This window comes from Drosophila sulfurigaster, chromosome 2R, assembly GCF_023558435.1.
Source record: "Drosophila sulfurigaster albostrigata strain 15112-1811.04 chromosome 2R, ASM2355843v2, whole genome shotgun sequence".
NCBI lineage: Eukaryota > Metazoa > Arthropoda > Insecta > Diptera > Drosophilidae > Drosophila > Drosophila sulfurigaster.
Window position 1 is genome coordinate 16541838 of NC_084882.1, and position 22989 is coordinate 16564826.

At 43.1% G+C, this 22989-nt stretch overlaps 6 protein-coding genes across 9 annotated transcripts; 3 read left to right on the forward strand and 3 right to left on the reverse strand.

Annotated features, from left to right (window-relative positions):
* Window positions 1-444: 444 nt before the first annotated feature.
* On the forward strand, window positions 445-5859 carry LOC133838419 (mucin-2). The gene is made up of 7 exons (XM_062269510.1): window positions 445-837; window positions 931-1151; window positions 1208-1824; window positions 2136-2187; window positions 3295-4954; window positions 5217-5375; window positions 5445-5859. The coding sequence occupies exons 1-7, from the start codon at window positions 631-633 to the stop codon at window positions 5658-5660; spliced, it is 3132 nt and encodes a 1043-aa protein (XP_062125494.1). The 5' UTR covers window positions 445-630; the 3' UTR covers window positions 5661-5859.
* Window positions 1921-3253, reverse strand: LOC133838434 (uncharacterized). Its single transcript, XM_062269544.1, has one exon. It carries the CDS (start codon window positions 3179-3181, stop codon window positions 2216-2218), a length of 966 nt encoding a protein of 321 aa, XP_062125528.1. The 5' UTR covers window positions 3182-3253; the 3' UTR covers window positions 1921-2215.
* On the reverse strand, window positions 5797-8233 carry LOC133838430 (L-dopachrome tautomerase yellow-f2-like). Its single transcript, XM_062269535.1, has 4 exons — window positions 8013-8233; window positions 7497-7907; window positions 6779-7437; window positions 5797-6717 (listed from the first exon to the last, which is right to left on the reverse strand). Exons 1-4 carry the CDS (start codon window positions 8161-8163, stop codon window positions 6577-6579), a joined length of 1362 nt encoding a protein of 453 aa, XP_062125519.1. The 5' UTR covers window positions 8164-8233; the 3' UTR covers window positions 5797-6576.
* Window positions 8234-9364: 1131 nt separating this feature from the next.
* On the forward strand, window positions 9365-19631 carry LOC133838417 (uncharacterized). Of its 4 annotated transcripts, none has more exons than XM_062269507.1 (16): window positions 9365-9515; window positions 10004-10711; window positions 10770-10853; window positions 10910-11100; window positions 11158-11319; window positions 11387-11532; window positions 12043-12625; window positions 12690-13502; window positions 13566-13592; window positions 13763-13843; window positions 13907-14037; window positions 14093-16666; window positions 16724-17545; window positions 17601-18532; window positions 18878-19085; window positions 19150-19631. In XM_062269507.1, the coding sequence occupies exons 2-16, from the start codon at window positions 10025-10027 to the stop codon at window positions 19512-19514; spliced, it is 7806 nt and encodes a 2601-aa protein (XP_062125491.1). In that variant the 5' UTR covers window positions 9365-9515; window positions 10004-10024; the 3' UTR covers window positions 19515-19631. The 4 variants fall into 4 exon arrangements, with proteins under 4 accessions (XP_062125491.1, XP_062125489.1, XP_062125492.1 ...); XM_062269508.1 differs by having other exon boundaries at window positions 9366-9515; window positions 10049-10711; XM_062269505.1 differs by having other exon boundaries at window positions 9365-10711.
* Window positions 19632-19715: 84 nt separating this feature from the next.
* On the reverse strand, window positions 19716-22904 carry LOC133838435 (protein MEMO1). Its single transcript, XM_062269545.1, has 6 exons — window positions 22744-22904; window positions 20881-20962; window positions 20745-20813; window positions 20563-20675; window positions 20390-20501; window positions 19716-20322 (listed from the first exon to the last, which is right to left on the reverse strand). Exons 1-6 carry the CDS (start codon window positions 22790-22792, stop codon window positions 19860-19862), a joined length of 888 nt encoding a protein of 295 aa, XP_062125529.1. The 5' UTR covers window positions 22793-22904; the 3' UTR covers window positions 19716-19859.
* Window positions 21494-22609, forward strand: LOC133838436 (uncharacterized). Its single transcript, XM_062269546.1, has 2 exons — window positions 21494-21654; window positions 21716-22609. The coding sequence occupies exons 1-2, from the start codon at window positions 21578-21580 to the stop codon at window positions 22518-22520; spliced, it is 882 nt and encodes a 293-aa protein (XP_062125530.1). The 5' UTR covers window positions 21494-21577; the 3' UTR covers window positions 22521-22609.
* Window positions 22905-22989: the final 85 nt, after the last annotated feature.

Genomic DNA, 22989 nt, shown 5'->3' on the forward strand with positions numbered 1-22989 from the left:
TAAGACAGCATTAAAAAGATCTTATTTACGTTGTGTGATATAAAGATAAAAAACCAATCAAAAAAATACGAAAAAATATTTTTAAAATCCCAATAAAAAGAAGTATTATAGTATAAACAAGCGTATTTTTATTTTAATAGATTAACAGATCACAACGAGAGTGTTTGATGGATGGTACAAATGAGGAAGCGGAATTGTTTTGTTAATTAGATGTTAATTAACTTATCGTTAAAATTAGATCAATTTGTAATAAACGATAAGACTGCATATGCATTTAAATTGGTTGTATTAATTCGCATTGTTAAGCAAATAAAACACAAAATAACAGCTGTTGTTCATATTGAATTCAGTAACATTTTGTTATCGATAGTTCGCTTTACCTCATACTTGTTTGGCGGTAATGCCTACAATGTTTCAGCGATAAATATCGAGAGATAAATTAGTCGATTGGAATTGATGTTAGCAAACATGGCGTCGTCGCCAATTTCTGGCTGAATTTTTTGTTGTCAAAAGAAACGGTGCGGAAAATGTTGCAATAAAATCGTGCGAAATGTGAATTGTATATTAAATAAATAAGTGCAATAAAACGAGAGTGACTAGCAAACAATATCGGATAGACGGAGTGCTGCAATGGCTGCGGCTGCTGCAGCAATGCCAGCTGCAAACACAACAACTGCAGCAGCAACAACAACGCCAACACCTGCAAATCCGAATGCACCTGCAATCAACGCATCGTCGAGCAGCAGCAGCAACGCGGCACAGTTTCGGGAAATTCATAAAAATACATGGCTGAAAAGACTGACGGCCGATGGCAAGAAATTAACCGTTGGCCCAAAGGTGAGCTATTTAGCTATTTGATTGCAACCCCACCCCAAAAAATGTAGTAGAAAGTGAAGCAATCGAAATGTATATTTCAATTTTTTGTTGTAGAAATCTGAGTGCAGTTGGGTGGTATTCTGTGTGCATGACGACACCGATGCCCTACTCGAAGGTTACGCGGAACCACGTCAAGCGGCCGCACACATGCCTGAATGGGCGGTTTCGCTGCGGGATACGCTGCATATATCACACGCCCTCATTCCCAATTCGCATGAGTTCGAGTTTGTTGTAACGCTCAGCAATGAAGTGTTGCGCTTTCATGCGGTGTCATGGTAAGTTGAGCAAGCTCCTTTGCTAGTTGCGATTTTAATTGATTGTTGATCAACAGGGAGATTATGCAAGAATGGGTGGAAACGTTGCGTTCCAAGCTGCGTGAAATGAAGATTCTTTCACCACGTGAAAACCTCTACACAAAGTTACCTGAAGTGCGCGCTCCCTTGCTGCCAACGCGCGATCCCACATCACCGTTGCCCGCACCTCCGCCAGTTCCCGCGGCCATTGTGCCCGGCGTAGAGCGTATTCCGGCTCATCAGCATCAACAGCAGCAACAGCAGCACGACAACAACACGTCCAGAACAGCAGCAGCGAGTACTACAACTACTTCAAGTGCTCCCTCGTCCGTTGCGGCGCAAGTCATTGAAGCCGTCGCCACAACAACAACAACAGTAACACCTCCAACCACAGCCATGTCTAATACATTAACTCAGCATTTGTTAAATATGCTGTCAGATCCCATTAGCACATACAGCGAACAAATAAGCGAAAGTCTAACGCCAACTGCCGTCGAGGAGCTGGACGAGGAAGTCAGTGCAACAGCTGGCGCAGAGCCACAAAACGTGACTGCCTCAGATAACATTCTGTCGGACGATGAGTTTCTGTCGCCCATACTGCGAAATGGAGTGCGAGTCGATGTTGCTGCTGCTTCTGCTCAGCGCATATCAGCTGGTAAGTTATTTATTTGCCTATTTATTTAAAAAAAACCAAAGATGTATTCAATACATTAAAAGTAAATATATTTGTAAATTTGGATATATAATTATTATTGCTGCTTTTATTATAACAACTATATAAAACGTTTCAGTATTTAATTTTTGAATTCGATAGCTGATCTTTTTTTATAAAATAATTGACTACGTATTTACGAAAATTATTGCTTCGAAGAAAATCGTTTTTTTAATATTGCATGCAATAAATATGCGAGTTAACTTAATGTTTATGTGAGACACCTAACTAAAATGCCTTTATTTTTATTGCAGATCAAATCATGAATTTCGAACAAATGTTACAATGCGAGCGTCTCATCCCCAGGTAAACTACAACTTTACTGCATTTATAGTTATTTCCTATGCAATGTCTCGTATTGTTTATCCAAATATGCAATCACATTGCTCTTCAACAGTTTGTCGCCATTGAAACTGTCGATGAAAAGAGTCTTCAAGATCATTAAACACTTCTTGCCATAAAAAGACAGTTCCTGGAATTGTGTAGCCTCTTGATCTTCAATAATCTTTTTGTAGCGTCTGTCAAATTCGGCACGCAATGCATCGTATTCCTTAGTGATTTCTTGCCATACGGCCTCCCGTGATCTGTGATTTATGTGCTCACGCAGTACCTGTTCAAGACGCTCGTCCAATTGGCGAAATTTTTCACTGTCCTGTGCACTTTGACAGAGAACTTTAAACATGAGCGAAAAGTATTGTGGACTCTCTTCCAACGTTAGTTTCTTAAGTGCAGTAACGGGTGTGCTTAAGAAAATTTTCTTCATATTGTCGATGTCCTTTTGAAACATTCGATTCGCTTTCTGCATATCATCAATTTTTGCCAAGCAAAGCTTACGGCGCTCTGTCAAAATATTCAACTTGGACTGAAGCACTTGCAACTCTTTGCCCAATGTGTCATTAAGTCGACTCAATCGCTGATACTGATCTTCATTCTGATGGCCCTTACTATGTGTGCATGCGATGCAGCGACAATTGCTGCTAGAAGAACTGGCTTGAATGTCATCATCATTATCGTCACTATCCGGCGGTTTAAGAGTGATTTCATACACAGTTTGTAGTTCTTTCTGCCGCTCATCATTAAAGGGAAAACCGAGTGTGTCGCTATCGTTGAGTTGTCTATGCAACATCAGCAATATGTAATTGCGCTCAAACTTTTCCTCTTTCTTGGCCTTTTGTAAGATTTGAAACCATCGCGTGCATGCTGATAATACGGCGTCATTTTCAGGAAGATTCTTGACAATTCTCGTCACACTAGAAATCTGTTTGACAAACAATTTATCCAGTTCGTAGTCCGATAGCATACTTTAATATTGCGATCCTGCTTAGATTTACAGTTAAATGTTTTATGTGTTATGACATTTATTTTCATGGCATACTAATGAATTATATTGAATCTCCCATTTCTTTTCTCTAGACCACAAACTTCACGTTCCATGTCAGCAGGTGCTGCTGATAAAACAAAGAGGCCACTACGGAAATCACCACAGCCGAAAATTCAACAGGCTGCCACTAACTCAACTGCCGTAGAAGAGACGGCAGACAATAATATAACAATTATACAAGTTTCCAATACGAATGCCGAGATAATGCAACCGCCCGAATTGCCGCCCAAGAATAAAATTGTTGCGGATATTTTTCGTTTTCCTGAGATTAATTCAAAGACCAAAACGAAAACTTCGTTGCAGTCGCAGCAAAAACTACAAAACGATTACAAGAGTAACGTACAAATCATTCCGTCCAATTCCGTCGTCAATTCAAATACGATACAGGTGCTGAGCCAACCCAGCAGTAGCAGCAGTGTCAGCAATGGCAGCAGCTGCAATCCCTATACAATACCATTAAAACCCAATGTTTCCAATGCGACAACCACTCAAACTGCGTCCAATACAACAACTGTTCAGGTGCTAGCCGATGGTGAGGCGAGGGCAACAGCGCCAGCGGCAACCACTGTGGCTGTCTATGGCACATGTTATCCCACAGCCAGCGCTAGTGTCCAACCGAGTGCCAATAATAAACCACAGACTCCAAAGGTCGGCAAGAAGATTATACTCAGCGCCAATAGCTCTGGCATCACCAACATACGCATTAACAATGAGCAGACAAACGACTCGAATGTCATCAGTGGCAATGTCCACTACGAGAAGGTATTCCTATCGTCGAGCATACCCGTCAGAAGCAGCAACAGCAGTCCTACAGCTATACGAGAGGAACAACCCAGCAGCAGCCATGCCCATGCAATAGTAAACGTGGAGAACACGCCGACACCCGTTAACGGAAGTCCAGCTTTGCCACGTCGCGGCATTGTGATTCCATCTCAAACGCCAAACAATGGACGTACTATGCCTCAACTAACTCGTGGCTTGACCGAGCTAGTCATTAGCACCCGGCCGAGTCGACGAGATTTTCACTATTTAAAGATGCTAAACACACCACTCAAAACAAAGACTGTGCATAAGACGGCCAGCGCTAGCGCCAATGCCAACAATAACATCGAACAGACTGTTCCACACACATCCGGTTCGAATGGTGCAAGCTCCGGACAGAGTAGCAACGTTGCCGCTAGCTCCGCAGTGGAGAGTATTGAGCAGCGCAGGCGCAGCTCATCCACATCGGATGCACAAGCGCCGTTGCAGCGAGGCGCCACAGTAACCGCATCAACGCAAACGAATAGTCAGCGCGGCGCCAACAACAATGAGTTTGTGCCGGGTCGCAATACAGCATCGAGTGCCTTTCGAATACAATCACCACCACAGGTAGTGGCAGCATCCCAAGCGACCAGCAGCAACAGCGGCAACAAACGATTGACGCTACGCGAGCAACAAGTTATGCAATTGCGTCGCGAGATTATGCATCCTGGTGGCGTACGATTAAATTTGCGGCGCAAGGATTGCGTTGGCTCGATTGCTTGGGTAGATGCGTTCGGCGGTGTCTGGATTGCAGGATGGAAGCAAAAGGAACATCCAGTTCTATATAACGCGCTGCACATTGGCGATCAGCTGCTCTCCATAGCGGGAGTTAGCATCAGCACAGCCGCAGAGGCTAATAAAATTATACGCAATACAAACACGCTATTTGTGAGTATATGTATATTGTAATTGATGGCATCAATCATGCTCCAAAATATGAATTATAAATTGCCTTTTTAATTTGTTAGATATTGAATTGAATGTATTCAGCAATACTTATACTATAAATTGAAATGTGAATGCTACTAAACAATTTTTAATTGATTGATTGATTCCATTTAAGAATTTGTAGGCATACACTTTATAATTGCTACGGTCTCTGCTCAAGTGATGTCATTAATTAATATTTATTTGTGTGTTGTCGTTTCAGGTCGAAGTGCTGCTCCGTCGCATCCCCTTTGGTCGTGCGTATGCAATACGAAGAGATCGGGAGGGTCAATGCTTAGGACTCATACGCGATGGCAATACCTCAACCATTGTTGACGTGGTACCCAACAGCTTGGCTGCTCGGCATGGACTGCCGCCTAAAGTATGACGAATGCATTCAAAATTCGCATATTGATGATTGTAGTTAATTATTTGTTTTGAATTATTTCAGACGCAGTCATGTGATGGTACTTCGTTGACATTTTGGATACTCACAGAAATTAATGGACGACCGCTAAATTTGTTTTTCAAGGATTTAGAGATACGTGATCGCCTGAATTCGGTAGGCAGGGATATATCGATATTGGTGCAACCGTCGGATTTGATAACCAAATTGAAAAAGCAGTTGAAATCGTTGCGCGGCTACAAGGATTATCTAGTACAGTAGACGCCTCACTTCAAAAGTGGTCGCTTTTATTTTATATAGACCTAAAAAATATATATAGACATATATATACATATAGCTTCGTAGGGAAACTCAAAACTGTTATACTATGTTATACGTGTATATTTTTGTATAACACTGGGCCAGATAACCATTCCAATTTCAAGTCAAATTGCATGTTTACTTAAGCGACAGAAAGCTATATAGTCATCTTTTATACATACATATGTAGTAATCATATACTAAATACTTATAGACAGATAGAAAAAGAGAGAGAAAGCTTCGAGCAAATGAAGCGGAGCGCAAAAAGCGTATGGAAGCGAACAAAACATATATATATTTTTGCAAATTTTATATAACTAGTTATATAGAGATATAACGGTGTAGAGCAGTCACTTTGAGAAGATACATATATACACGTCAAAATTGTTCGAATATATTATGATAGAAAGGAAATTATGAAAATTTACAAAAGAAAAAAAAACGGAATCAAATGTTTATAATCTTTTTATAGTATTCTCGATTCTCAAACAAACATATATTTTATTCGTAAATTAAATTGAATATACATATATACACACACACACACACGTATTATAAACCTGTGCAACTTAGTATCCTTATGCAATATTAGAGTGCCTCTGATTTTGTTTCTGTATTTGTGTTTTTTATTTGTTTTCATGTGAAAAAGACAAAAAAACATCTATGTAACTTGAAGATGTGATAAACTGAGTACTCAAATTTTAGGCAATTTTTAAAAAAGGTACATTTGTAAATGCTTTTTGATTTGTTTTAAATATACATATAATTTTGTGTTAATATTTTCCATATACATATATTATTATATTACATTATTAAAACATACACATATAACGTCATTATGTAAACTCCATTAAAACAATTTCATATACATAAATCCCTACTCGCAGACCGTGTTGTGTTTGGCCTCGTAAACATCCTGCTTCCAGATGCGGAAATTATATGCGTTCGGATCCAGCTGCGAATAAATGAAAATGGGCATTGAGTTTGACATTACCCAAATAACGCCATCCTCATCGATCTGCAAATAGATTAAACATAGTTAAAATTGCTAATCGGAAATATATTTGATTATAACTGACCGTTAGATCACTGGGATAGATCATATTCTGAGGATCGGAAGCAACAATGCCGTGGCTAGCTGCCGAGAAGGGCTGGCTGGACTTCCAGCAACCAACGCCATTTGTCTGAATCTCAGCATAGAACACGACGCCGGTCCGCGGATCGTAATCGTGCATTGTACACTGTTTATTCACACCTCGACTGCCCAACACACGGAAATCGTTGCCATGATCCGAACGCGCTGCATTCGACTCTTTTTGCAGCACTCGATTAGAGACTACGAACTCGTTGTTGCTGGCCATGGCATGGAAGTAAACATCATGACTGCCGTCGCTCTGTTTCGGTCCGAGCGTGGTGGAAAAGATACCATCATCCCAACGAAATGTCTGACCACCGATATGCAAATCTCCAGCCAATGGATCAAAGTTGAAATAGTTGTGTTGAAAGACCCACATATGATCCTCCTCCAAGCTGTACACATACAGACGACTGTTGACCAGATCAGGTATATAAGCATAAGCCTTTTGGCATTGATGCCTGTCGCCGACATCAATAGTTAAGCTGGCCAGACCACGTCCCGTTTCCACAATGCTCTCGGGGATGTCGTACCGCTTACGCACACGATCAGTTGCAAGGTCAACAATCCAAATGCTTGGCCGTCTGATTTGCTGACGATTGTCTGTAGAGATCAAGTACAAAAATTTAAAGCCAATTTCATTAAGATATTTTTTAACCTACTTGGATACTCCAACATGCCAGTGTCAATGAACCACAATCTTTGGCACGCATCCACTGTGGTGCGATAGACAGAGACCAAATTTGTTTCGCTTGCATTAAACTGGTTCAACTCGAAGTCCGGATAGGCGCGAAGCTTGGGACTGCGCTGTTTGCCATCGCTTCGCATATCAATGAAATTCAAGGTCGATGGTATTCCCACCCGCCTGCGCGGCATGGTGACGAATAGGCGACCTCTAAAGTGGGTTACACCCATGGGCACATTATTGTAGGCCACATATGGACCTACATTCTCGGTTGCGGCCATATTACTCCGTGACATGATTCCAGCAGGTGTGTCGCGTGAAGTGAGCACATCACGTTTTCCACGAAAATGGTTTTCACGGCCATAACGACCTGGGAACACAACTGGTGCTATTTGGAAAAAACGAAATAAAAATAATAATATAAAAGTTGAGATTACGCGTCAGAATATTATTGTTGGTGATAGAGACGGGTGCTATAACTCGCTGATTATACCTGATGGATCAGGCATTCGATGAAGGCGCTTATCCCCGCGATTGTAATAATCCATTTGTTTCCATTTAAAGACCTCAATCATGCCGTCGCCCTGAATCATGTCGATCAAGATCAAGACATGTAAGCAGAGCAGAAATAACGATTTCGCCATAATTTTATTCGGTTTTTAACTAAAATAGGAGCTTTCAGCTTTCCGTGTCCACGACTAAATGATGACTGAGCTAGCCTTAGAAAAAAGTAGCGCTTAGTACTGTACAATTCTAAAAAAAAACACTCACCGAGCTCAGAGCATCAACAGCAATTGATAAGAGCGATTTACGTGAGATTTGCTCACGCAAAACCGGAAACCTGTTTCTGTTTCTTACTGTCTCTACATAAGTAAGTAGCTATATTTACAAGTATAGCAGTATGATGTTTGCTTAACTAGTTAGATCGTGCAATAAAAGAGTTAATGAATTGCAACTCAAATTAATAATAGCCAATATACTCATCACAACATACTCTTGCAACTCGTTAAACTCATCAACTGGAGATTAATGTGCAGAAATTGAACGTTTCGTCTGTTAACCATAAACAAATAAATAATTTTAATTTCAAAAAATTATTTTAAATTATTCGATTTAAGACTGGAGATAACACAGGCCATTTAAACAGAGTGGTACATTAGTAATGTACCGGAAAAAAACTATTGTGGTACAATAATGGACCACAATTGTGACTGCATACTTTCAGGCTTTGCTTTGATAATACAAATAGTGCAATTTGCGTTCTTATTCAGATGAGTAAACTGATAAAACTAGGTTAGCTGCACATTTTTAACTGAAAACAAATATCATTTTTCGTGCAATGCGAAAACAAAGCTTAAGTACTGGCATCGAACACTTTAAAAGTTGGGTACGAATTTTGCTAGCAAGTCTATAGATAAGTTTCAAAAAATACTGGCACATCATCGATTAATTGGTTGCTTTCAAAACAACACGCAATCAATTATGTTTTCGCTCTGTTAATATGTAAAAATGTACAATAATAATATTATTTATATTTGAAACAAATCACACTTGAGTGGTTAACCTGCAATTACTAATTGTAAGTGCAAATTAGGCATAAAATTAAGACGAAATACATTTTGATATGTTTTTACAATTAAATCACATTGCTTGAAGTCGTATTTAGCTAAAAAATAATGCAAATCAAACAATAAAAACAATCGTCTTCTAAACGTTCCACTTCCGCGCCATACAACTTTATGAAATTCCTCATCACTAGAATAGTGTTACGAATTATCGATATATTTCCAAAACAAATTAGTATATTTTCAATTGAAAGTTGCGGTCACGCTGACGCTCACGTACACACACATAGGCACGGCAGAAAATTGCAATTGCACCGAACGGACGACGAGCGAAACAAAAACGACAAAAACCCCCAAACAATTCACTTGTTTTATAAACATATATACATCGCTGCAGAGCAGTCAAATTAGGCTAGAAAGCAACGCTAAAGGTAAACTGAAAGAAATTGTTGATTATAAAAATCCGCGCTCGACTCGTTGACGGCGCGCGCGTTTGGGAAGAAAAAAACGCGTTGCGTTCTTTTTCCCCCATTTACTGTATGTGAGAGACTTCTTCGACTCAGCACACACATAAACTTTCACACACACACACATAGCCAGAGAGAGACTCGCCAGCAACGAAAACGACGGTCGGTTGGTTGATTGGGTTGTTGGAGTAGACGACGAGACGAGTGAAAGTGTCTCCACCACACGGAAGTGCATCTGTGATTTGTATTTGTATAATAATGCGTCGCGCAAACTCAAATTTGTTGTTACGCCAATGATATTAGCGAACGCAATGCCCAGGCTGCGTTTTTGCCAAATAATCGACGTTGCGGGTTCGTCGTAGTGTGTGTAACCATAAAAAAAGAAAATAAAGAAATTAACATATATAAAGAGTAAAATCAAATGAAATAAGATGGCTGAACAAGTGGAAAAGGCATTGGCGTATATCAAAACAATGCCCGTTTCGACCACGTTACAGGTGACAGACGCTGCCGCCGCAACTTGCATGAATTGCTGCAGTAGCAACGACGACGCCGACGCTGCCGCCAGTTCCAAATCCAAAGGAGCCAAGGCCAAGAGCAGAAGCAGCAGCAGCGGAAGTGGGAGCGGCAGCGTTAGCATCGATTCCCAAGTTGCTGCCGAGGCTGTTGTCAACGGTGAACTGGATGCCGCCTCTTGCTATCATGTCAGCATGAAAATGTCCATTGATGCGGCCACGCCGCGCATTTGTGGCGACAATATGCCGCTGAAATGTGATGCGCTGGCGGCAATGCGAGAAGCGCTTAGCGCCAACAAACCGTTGCCACTAAACTGCTCCTCGTCCTCATCGAAACAGCAACAACAATCGAATAGCAAACATAGTCTAACACCAACACCACCACCAGCAACATGCCAGCTGCTGGAGCGCCTCAATTTTCCGGAGGGCAACATCATCAACACACTGCATACGATACTCGCTTTGCCACCCTTCGATCCTTATGCGCCGGCACCCAAATCGGATGTCATCTACAAGGATGTGGTGTCGCTAATGCAGTGGAGTCTGCGCGAGGACAATGTCATCGAGATGGAGCTGAGCGACAAGCTGTTGCATGAATGTAAGCCACCGAGCAAGGATGCCAACGATGAGACCCGTTCGTATTTGGTAAGTTTAAAGTAGATAACAATTTGGACAAATCCTTATTTATTAAAACCCTTTTCAGATGGCGATTGAGAATATGCGCTTATTTTCGGAGGATCCAAAGATTCCGCTGCGCGGTGGCGTCGGACAGTTGCGTGCAATTACGGTGTGTGTTCCCAGCGTTTCGAAATCTTGTCTTGCTGAAACCTAATCCTAATGCAGCTGTATTTCCAGAATCTTGCCTTGATATTTGTGAAGCACCGTAAGGAGGAGTTCTTTACGTTTTGTTCCTGCAAGGAATGTCTCGAATATCGCGAAACCATCATGGCCATTATGATGGATCAATTCAAGGCTGCTCACATGGTCGTCATGCTGCTCGATGTGCTCATCAAGGCATACAGTCCCATGTTAAAGTAAGTTCACTTATTTATTTTTTTTGAATTGCACAAATAAATATTATATTTCATTAGAAACGATGCTGCCTACAACAAATTTGAGAAACTACTCGAATCAAATAAACAAATCTATTGGATTACAAGCGGTTTCCTGTACGATAAAAATGCCGAATATCTTGATTTTATTGATGATACTGCGATCTCTGATAATATGATATTAGTGCTATTTAGTGCCATGTAAGTTGTCACCAACATCAGACGTAGATTATTATTTTCATTCTACTAACTATACATTTAATTGTAGTCTGATGGCAAACAATCCGATGCTGCTGCTACAAATACTCGCCTATAATGTTGAGTGCATTGTCAAGGCATTTTCAGAGGGCATGATCGAAATTGCTCAAAATGTGCAGGAGAACGAGAAGATTTCCGCCGAAAAGATGCTCACATGTACGTTAAAGTAGCTGATATTAATGAAATATAGCAATAAATTATATTTAAATTTTGTAAATTACGCATCAAAAATTTAAGTTTGTTATGGATATCTAAATTGCATGTTAATAACAACAACAATAGTCTATAGCACATCATATTTTTAATAATTTAGTATTGTAATTGTAATTGTATTGTAATAGTAGTGTAAATTCATCAAAGTAATGAAAATATCTTTAGTTACTTAATACGTTATACTACACTTAATAGTTCAAATTCAAATATTCAATATTGTAATTAAGGCACAATCTTAGATGGTGATGGAAATCTTTGTCTTAATGCCACGTTACACATGTCATTTAACATCTTATGCCATTTTTACTGTAGTGTTTGGTTTCTGAATCTTGCTTGCATGTCACAAACAAAACAATCATTCCTTTTTCATTATTAACTACTTTATTCGTAAGATGTGTTACAATTCGAAGGCATTAATTTGTATGTTATGTTATGCTTTACATTTAAATACAGATTTACTGGACGGCTACTCCGATCTGAACTGCATTTCACAAAAGATATCGCTTAGCCTGTTCGCGTTCGAGAATGATTTTCTGCGCAAATTCAAACTCTCCTGGGTGCTATTGTGCCAGCGTCTATTTCAGCAACATGTGTTCAATCCGCTGGGCGACACAATGCTCGCATGCATCCTCTCGCTGAAGGAGGGCGATGGCACCTCACAGACGACGGCGTTGATTAAGCGTTACATGCTCTTTGATGAGCATATGCACTCCATTGAGCGCCGCTGGACGGACATCTGGATGGAGCTAAACAAGTTCAACTTGTCGCCCACGGAGCATGATCGTCGCATGGGCCTGCTCGATGTGTATAACATATTCGATAAGGTCGTCATGGATGCCACTTCGTTTTCGCTGCCAGACATTAGTGATGATGAGTTTATTGATTTCCAACGCATCGTTGATCGTCAGCTGGCTTGGAAGAATATTATGGCATTCACCAAGCTTAAGTGGCCCGACGGTTTCTACGATCCGCCCAACAAACTTGTGCACGAGGATCTCTGCAAGAAGTGCAATGCAATGCTGGAACACCATAATGAGTAAGTGCATTAACAATAAGCTCTAAATGTACATAGTTATTTAAATGTTTTTTGCTTATGCTAGGAACTGCAAATGCATCACTTGCTCCATTGCTGGGACACCTCTGTTGCCGCGACAAGCCGGCCATTGTGCCAAGTGCACAACACTCGGGATTGTCGAGAAAGATGCCAAGTTGATGAAATCAAAAATTCTAAGCACCTGCACCAACGACGAGGCCCGACACAATGCGGCGTCTGCTGCTGCTAGCACAAGCGCAGCCGCTGCCGCTGCGGCAGCCGCACAGCAGCGTCGTAGTGGCGATCAGCAGCAGATAGCAGCGGATGAACCGAATAGCATCAGCAGCAGCAGTATGTCGCTGCGACGCCAGGAGATGGACACGGCGCTACGCACCACATATCACATAGCATGGGCCGTGTTTCAGCATCTGACCACACGGAAACGCTATCGCTTTGACAGCATTGAGCCGCAGTTCTTTTGCGGGGAAAACTGTCGAGTCTCAGCTTGCCAGCTGGCGCGTAAAATCCTAGCCAATGAATTGTCACCGCCGCTGACGAAACACTTGCTGCGCTGCTTTCAACCACTGTCGTTTTCGCGTGAGGAACTGCGCTCCACGTTGCCATCGCTAATGTTTTTCAATCGCAAGCTGGCACCCAGTCCCGCCGAACTGCAGGAGCTTAAGAATCAGCACTATGTCTATAAGACCTACTGGACCTTTGTGCTGTCCATCTATGCCAATTTCTTTGTCAAGTTCAACTCGACGGCCACGGACTTTAAGCACCTGGAGCTGCTCAAGGGCGATTTGCGTTTACGCCCCAACAGCGTTGTTGGCGATAAGGATGACGGTCGCTTTGAACAATTTCTCGCCCAGGTCATTGGGTCTGTATATAAAATATAATTTTTTATTTTAATATTTTTTAATTTATATTTATTTCATTACAGATATTCGCCTTTTAAGATTACCGATGAGTAAGTTGACTGTTTGCAATACTTCTTTGTTCAATATATCGCATTAACCCGTTAGTGCCTTCACTTTCAATTAGTGATGAGCGATATATTAAAGAATTCGATTAAAACTCCCGCAGACTTTTGTCATAACCAAACTAAAAAAAAATTCGCTTTGTGTTTCTTGTCAACAGTTTCACGTTGGGCGACGCAAATATCGAGAAGATGCAATTTGGAGTTGATCATTTAATGATGTTGCACGATTCGCAAATGATGTAAGTGAACCATAAAATAAGTTTTAAACCAGTCAATCAGTTCAATTTATACTACCAATGCAGAAAGCGAAGTAAACCAGATAGCGCATCCCACATGGCGGCCAACAAGGCCAAAGTCAATGAGACAACGCAAACTGGAGCTGGCTGCAACGATGCGAATAACTCGAAGAAAAGCAAAGAAAAGATGCGCAAATGTAAGTACATCTTAAAGAAATTTATTTGTGCAGTATTAAATTTTCCTTTCAATAGGTTGTGCAGACTACGCGGATATGGGCGAGACCTGCAAGGAAAATCACTCGAAGAAGCGCGTCAAAAAGGAGTGCAATCATGCACGCTTCAACGAGACACGTGATCGACTGCGCAAAAAATTGTCGCAGAGCAAAAACGGCCAGGAGGATGCAACTAAGGCTCAAGTGGTGCCCAAGGCTCAACCAGCGACAGCAATAGCGGCGAATGTGTCGGCGCCATCCAAAAAGCCAGAGCCCGTGGCTCCTCAGCAGCAGCAACCTCCTACCTTAAAAATGGTTGCATCTGCACAGGTGCAAGCAGCTGCACGTAAAATGCCAGCGGCAGCCGCGGCGGCTGCTGCAGCAGCTGCTGCAGCGGCGCTCAACGAGATTGGCGAGAACATTGAGGATGGCGATAATAGTCTTTTATGTTTAGACAGTCTCTGCAAGAGCATACAGATGCACACGGATGCCACAGCTGCAGCAGCAGCAGCAGGTGGCAACGGCAGTTTGGCAGCGGATCTCAGTAACTACAGCAAAGAGGAGATGATGATGCAACACTTTGCTGAATTTCTGGGCAGCTATACGCGTGAACAGGATCAAAAGCGTTGGATCAATGAGACACTCAACTTCATCGAAGGCAAACCCCAACAGCCACAAACATCGAATCCCAAGAAAGCGGCGAAGAAAGCAAAACAAAAGCAGCGCAAAGAGGAGGAGAAACGCATCAAAGAGCTAGAAGATTTGCGCAGTCAATTTCTTGATATTTATTTCAAGGAGTTCATTGACAAATACGAAATGAAAACTTTAATGGCTGCTGGCGGCCGCAAGCGCGAAAAGAAACGCGTTGGCGAACTGGAAGCGAACATTAAAAATCTGCAGCGTGCTAAGGGTAAAGTTGAGATACTCATTCTGGAACTTATTGCCACAGTTAAGCAGGCAAACAGCGAATTTAAATTCTCCTATCTGCCCACCAAGGAGCAACAGTTGGCTAAACTGGCTGAGCTCGAAGAGATTTTAAATGGTGGCAGTCGAGTGACGGCACCAGAGCCATCATTACCACCACAGCTATCGGCACCGGTACCGTCGCAACATCATCAACAAACTGCCACTGTAACTGTAACAGCGCCGATACCGAACTACATTAACTCTGCGGCTTATTTTCCCCCTCATCTGGGAGCACCGCACACACCCGTGTGCTACGCTCCGCCCCTGCAGCAGCAGCATCAACAAATGCCCCGTGATGTGATCGATGCCATGGCCACCAATGCCACAACCGCTGATCCATCCAAGCGTATTGTGACCATACGACGTGTGCAGTTGCCACACGCTGGTGGCGATCAGCAGGTGACTGTGGTGGCCAAAGGCAGCTCCCCCGATGAGGACAAGTTGCTTTACACGTTTGTCAACGGTCACATCGTGGAATCGGCTCAGGCTCATGCAAAAAGTGTTGCACCAGTTACAGCAGCGCCTGTTATTGCCGCCGTGCCCGAGAAGAGCGCCAAGGCTAAGAAAAAGGAGGCTAAACGAGCGGCAGCAGCGGCGGCTGCAGCTGCTGCCGCTGCTGCTGCTGCTGAACTTGAAATGAAGGCCAGCCTGGCCAAGAGCAAGAAGCAACAAAAGAAGGCAGCGGCGGCTGCTGCGGTTGCCTCCAGTTCCAGCTCTGGCAGTAGCAGCTCTAAGTCGCAAACGCCGCAAAGCAGTGCTGTGAATACGCGTGAGAACTCCGTATGCAGCATAAAGCCCAAGGCAACGACGGCGACGTCAAATAAGAAGTCGAAGAATGCGCATAAAAGTGTTGTGGAAGTGCAGTTGCCAAAAGTGTTGCCCAAAGTCGAGCCGGAGCCAAAGCCGCAACCAGCTGAGCCACTGCCCGAAAAAAGACAGAAACGTTTAAAGCCGCGACTGGACCAAGGCCAGTTGGACAACAATCCGTTCAAATCTTTGCATGTGCAAGACTCCTCGGACGGTGAGTGGGAATCTGAAAGCGATTCAGAGCAACCACCAGTTCCAGTAGCTTCTGCCTCGATTAAGCCACAGCCGAAGACAGCTGTGGCGCCTAAGCCTGCGCCAGTTGTACCGAGTGCCAAACAGAAGCCAGCAGCCTCTGCTGCCACTGCTGTAGCGTCTAACGTTAAGAAAGCCAAAAACGATGCGCCGTCAAAGTCACAAACCCAACAACAGCAGCAGCAACAGACCAACAAATCGACAGCAGCCAATGCCAGCAACCAGCGCAAATCCGCAGCCCAACAACAGCAGTCGACCCAGTCCAAGAGCCAACAACCACAAAGAGTGTCCGAGTCGAATGCCAGCATACGCAAAGCCAAGTCGGGCCTAGGACAGCAGCAGCTACAGACGCAGGCGCAGAGCAGTCAAGTGACTGGTAGTAATCGTACATCGCAGCAGCAGCCAACAACACGTGGTGGTCGTGGCAGTGGTCGCAGCTCTAAACCAACAAACGGTGGGCAGCAGCAGCAGCAACACCAGTTGCATGTCAACAGCACTAGCAACGGCTCTTTGAACACATCGGACAGCAGTGCGCAGCCATCGAAGCGTTCGCAGCGTGGTAAACGCGGACATCGTGGTCAGAAGCAGGGTAAGCAAAAGCAACTCTATTTAATTGTGCAGCAATTCTAAATCTCAATATTTACAGAGGATCTCTCGGGTATACCCCACAATATGGGCTATTTCAATCCCAACGAAGTTGCCATACCACCGCAGCAGCCACCGCACGCTGCCAGCTATGCCAGCACACTGGTTCCCCAGATGCAGCAGCTACGCATTGGTAGCAACAGCTCTGCATCCAAGCATCATCAACAGCAGCTGCAGCCCAATTGCAGCATTATGGATCAATTGAATCGCGGCGTACAAGTTGAGCATCTGTCACTGCCACCCGGCATCACGCTGACCAAGGTCGATCCGGCTAAGAGCGAGCAACTGCGGCAGAAGAGTGAATCCATACGCAAGCTTTCAAAGCCACTGACCGAGCAACAGCTCCAGCCGACACAGCATCTACTGCAGCAGTCTGCCGCACACGTCATGAGCAACTACTATGCTACGGGTAATGGCGGCATAGATCCCAGCACTGGTGTCATTATGTTGGAAGCAAATCCGCCAGTCAGCAATCGTCACTGCCAACAGCCGGTTGCGATGGCAACCAACAACAACGTGGCAGCCGCCGCAGCTGCAGCAAGCGCTAGTGGCAAGTCGTCGCGACGACGACGCCGCAATCGTGGCAAATCTGGCAGCAGTAGTTCGACTGTTGGTTCAGTCGCCAGTCTGCCGAACAAGCAGCGTGCTGGAGTCGCTCAAGACAATAAACAGCAACAGCAGAGCCAAATATCCGCGGCGCCCATAATGGAGGCAAGTGCTGGCGGTAATATCATTACGCTGCGCAATCCCATGTTTCATCAGGGGATGAACAATGGTCCCGTCGCCGGCAGCATGCTGTCCAATCCGAATCCTATGCCACCAAGTAAGGTCTACGATTATCATTGCCACTAAACCAATTAATCTCTCTTTATTTGCAGCACGCACTTATGGTGGTGCTCTGCCCATTGCGGCACCGATGCCCATGGATCAACCAGCCGCGATTATTAAAAATGAGAACGGCATGTTCACCATACGCAATCCGGCGTTGCATCAGGCGGTGACCAATGGCCTGGCCATGGGCGGTTATCGTCAGTTTGGCAGCAATGTCAACTACTATACGCCCCAGGAGGCGGTGGCCGAGGCGGCTCGGGCCACACAGCAGAAGCAGTCGTCGCCGCCACCACAAATGGTTGTTGCTCCCGGCAGCGGCTCCTCTGGCCCTGTCGGCGGGCCGGCTGCTACGGCACCCACTAATTTCTCATATTTCTCAAGTGGATCATCCAGCGGCGGGAGCGGCAGCTGCAGTAGCGGTGGCAGTGCCGGCGGCAGTGTTGTGGACACGCACAATAATATCAGTATTAGCTGCACAAACGTATCGCTGGGCAGCCCTGGTCGACTGGTTGGCGATGCCGCTGTCATTGCACGTCCCAAGCATACACAGAAATGTTTATCGGCCATCGGCAGTGAGCTGAAACAAAAGACCAAAGACAGCCACTCGTCGTCGTCAGTGTCGTCGTCGAGCCAATGGTCAAGCTTTGGCCAAGCACCGCCTGAATTTGTTGGCAATGCAGCGGGCTCATCACTGCAGGAGAAATACCAGCAGTCGAGCTACTACAATGGCTTTGAGGTCTTTCCCTCGGCGGTTGGCGCAGCTGGAGCTGGCAGCTCTGGACCTGGCAGCGGTGGTGGCGTTAGCGTGAGCGTTCCTGGTGATTGCCACATGCATCACAATTGTGGCGACGATTCACCGCCGCCAACCATCACTGGTTTCAATTCCTACCTTGAGGGCATCCCCAATACTGGTGTCATACGTTACGATGACGCGGCGTTCCTCAAGAATTTGATACCGGGCCAACATCTCAACAACGAGGTTCGTGACGTCTGCATGGAGTCATTGTGGCCGAGTCGAACGAATGTTTGTCGAAGCCACAACTATCAATTGTCATTAGATAAATTGTCATCTGCTTATTTTGCGTTCTATTCTTAAATGAAATGCAATTTTTCACGTTGATTGATATGCTTAATATGGGGCGGAGACAACTAGACGATAATTTTGCGTATAGTTTTTAAAATCGCTATTAAGCTATGACACTAAAGAAAAAATCGATTATTTAGATTCGATTGAAGATGACAAGATGACATTTATTGGCATCGGCATTGAAATTCGATCATTTTTATAGATTAGCTTATTGAAATTTGTTTTTCTCGCCTGCAGGTCTCCATACACAACATATCGGAGTCCAACTTTGCGCGCAACAACACATCGCCATCGCCACACCATGTGGAGATAACAACTGTGTTTGGCAGTCGCGCATGCGCCCCAACAAATGCCTACGAGCAACAGCAGCAGCAACAACCGTCGCAAGGCAGCGTCAGCTCCGGTGCCAGCTACTGCGACAATGTGACCGCCGATTACGGCAGTGGTAATATTTGAAATACCAATATAATGTTGTTCAATTAATTTATAACGCCATTAATTTCCTTCAGATTCCACCCACCTTTTTGTGCAAGGCAGCATGCTGCCACGATTACCGCAACCATCGCCAGCGGCATCCGATCCCTTTGGCTATGACTTTGAGTCTGGAGCAGCAGCTGCGGTTTCGAAGCCAGCAAGCGTGGCCAGTGATCTGAATGAATTTTTACGCCGCAGTCCGCATAGCCAACGCACCTCTCCGTACAGTCCGGATGAGAGTGTGGCACTCGAGGCATTCGTTCAGAACATGAGCGCTTTGCAGATCGATGCGGAGCAGTGCTCACGTTTGAATGGGTCTGCAGCTTCTGGTGCCACCGGAGGAGACGCTGCCGTGGCTGATGCAACGGCGGCTGGTGGCGTTGGTGCTACTTGGTGGTAATGTCGTGACTACAGCCATGACCATGACAACTGTTGCTTCACTTCACACATCCTTCATATACATCCACGGGCCAGTGATGGCCGCATAACGCAAACATTTCATTGATAAGGCGAAAAAGGAAAAAACAAATACCACACAATGGCTTAGAGGTCAATTTCGATGTTTCAATAAGCGAAAAAAAATAAATAAAAGCGAATTAAATTAAATGGAACTCGAATCGACTTTATTCATTTTCAATTGGTTGCTAAAAAAATTGGATGATTATCATAGTACATAAGTGTGGAGTTTTATCTTAAATTCAACACGAAACATCACTTTATGCATAGTAGAAAAATACTTCATAGTTTAATTCTCAAATATAAGTGATCCAGAGGCATAGCTAACGCTGGAATCCTCCATGTCGATGCACTGGCTGCTCTGTGCATACTTGAGAAATTTAAAGCTCATGTTTTTAAAGCCCTGATCCTGCAGAGCTTTAACAGCGCCCAACATGACGCCAATGGGATGACGACCGCATATCGTATTATTATATTTACGCAAATACTCGGTAAATGCACTGGGACTAAGCGTCTCAATGATGTCCATGCCCTGCTTATCTAACTGCTCGATGCACTTGTGAATCGGTCCGCAGGAGCGATCGTAGTAAGTGTAGCTGAAACGTTGACCCCAGTGGCAAAAATCGGAAGATATCACAAAGAGGTTCGTTGGATCCATAAAGTAGGGGGCCAACAAGCTGCCGTATTGGGCCTCCTGGTCGGGATTCAGTGAGCCCACTAATATAGGCACAATGGTGAATTGATCCTTAAAGCTGTAAAGCACAAACGTAAACAAAATTATTACAATAATTACTACCATCATTAAATAGTAAAACGTACTCTTCCATAACTTTAGCTATGTAAGGCAAATGCATTTCAATGGAGTGCTCATCCTCGTCTGTTTTCATGTCCATCCAAGAGAATTGACCCGTCTTCTCCAGCTCTGCGTTGACTGCAATTGATGGATTGATTGAAAAATATTATAATTGCCAAGTTTACAAGACACAATTTACCTTCGTTATCAATTTTGAGATCATACAAAGGTGTCTTATACTTTTTCGCCACTGAAAGCGCACAACCACGAAGCCGGACATGATGGGATGGACCCAAGATGAAAATGCGTTTGCTGCAGAAAGCAAGAAACGAGACATCAGCTCAGTAGTGTTCATGGTGATCTTGCTATCATTCCACTTACACAACAACTGGGCTCACTTGGCGATAGGCAAAAGCACCACAGGCACCGCAATAGGCATAACCGGCATGTCTAGGTTTGTTTATCAGTAAATGGGAATAATAGTAGTAGTATTATTAAAAAATTGCTATATACTTACGGTGCAATAATAGCACGCGCTGGTCCATGGGAAAGATCTGCTGCACTTAACCAGCGATCCAATTGCCTCGAGAGATCCGAGCCTGGAAAATAAATGATAAACATTAACTAACTAACTAACATACTACAGTGCAGTGCTTAGATTTGTTTTAAGCTTAAATTTACTTTATAGAAATTGGACCCACTAAATATGTTGAGTTAACAAAGACTTTAACAATTGGGAATCACGGAGGAGGGATTGGAGTAACTAGTTAATTCAAATTGGTAACTAAAGGAAATGTGGTTGCTAACATTTATAATTTAATTTGAAACTAAACAAATTCACATAAAATCAATTGTAGTAATTGTAGTAATTTAGTTTATTTGCCCCAATTTAAATAACAAGGTATGTAATATTTTATTTCATAAAAATGTAATATAGGTTTAAAATATAATAAAATATTAAGATTAAATTATGAAAAATGTAAGTATGAAATGTAATAAAGGAGGCAAAAATAGTATTTTCAAGTTGAAATTAAATCGCAAATCACAAAAAAAAAACACAGTTGTCAGGCAAGTCGTTGTCTAGCAACAGATAAACAATTTTTTCAAAGCTAACTCACATATCAGTTGAAATAAGACTAAGCCATACATACATAAATCTTGTAATATTGTATTATATTTAAAAATTTTTAATTAATTTTAGTAATTCATAAAAAATGGACAACAAAGAGAAACAAAGCGATGAATTACTAAGTCGCATACGCAGTGAACTGACTGCGATTCTGGCTGAAAAGTGAGTAGGTCTCAGTGTAACTAACTACTGTAAGGACTTTACATATTTTCTGTGCTTCCAGTGCCAGCAATGATCCAGAACGTAAGATTTCCTACGACATGATTATGAAACCTTCGCCATTGTCTAGCTTAGAGCAACAGAATCGCACGAAGCAAACAAAAAAGAATAAATCAAAACATTCTGGGGTATTTCAACGTCCGCAAACATATCGTCAGTCTATGGGTGGCAAATCGATTACCATGAAACCATCAACTGAACGATTAACGGATGGCCAACAACCAAAATCTTCATCCAATGATCAAGTGTCCACATCAAGTGTCCATTCAGCAGCTTCAGTGCTGTCTTCACGACTCTCAAACTTGGATCGCAGCCTAGCAGTTGATTTTATGGAATCGCAAAGTGCTAAGACTATGGATGAGGACATCAAGCGAATGCAATTGGAATTGGGGGAGAGCTATAAGCTATTTCAAAGCATTGGCGAAAAACTAGAGAATATCAATTTTAGCAGTCTTAAGTCCCGTATACGTGATTTGCATTTAAGCAACAACAATGATCTAAACAAGATTACCACATCACAATTAAAGAAGTCATTTGAAGAGAATTATTTGCAAAATCGCTTAGATAAAATTACAACGGACGTCAGTGATGATTTTCGTCGGCATCCCGGCGAGTTTGGCGACATCCCGGAATTGAGCAGCTTCTTCCAAGCGTGCGCGCAACTGGAACACGGTTTGGACTCGCTAAAACAACAGCGCAAACGCAGCAGCGAATTGGAGCAGCGTCTTTGTTGGGCCAATGAGATTGCATTTAATCGCATGCAAGAAATTCGCTATGCGGTTGGCGACAAGCCAAAAACAAATTTCTAAGAATTTTGGTGACATGTTAAAAGTAATGTATTTTATTCTGTTTTATTACAACAAAAAGGAAGATTGCAATTTAATAGGTCTATCATTCATATTAATAGTTTTATTTAAAACGGGAATTTAAAATTCTTTTGTCGATTCTTATTCGACTTTTTTCTCTATCTTATTGTACGTTATGCCCCCAAAGAAAGGTCAAACACACCGCCGCTTTAAACAATGACGTTACCTGAATCTGTGTACCAGCTTCCTGCGTGCGATGCTCTCCTGGCCGACATATTGATTCTGTTGCTATGTGCGCTAAATTAATTTGACTTTTAAATACAAATAAGACAAACTTTACGTTTTAACATCTGCACTCTTTGTGCCTCTCTTTCTTAATGCAAAAGTGACGAATACGAATGCAATCAGGGTGTTCAAGTGGAGAAACATCGATGACACTATCGATGATTTTGAATTTTGTGGCGTATCGATG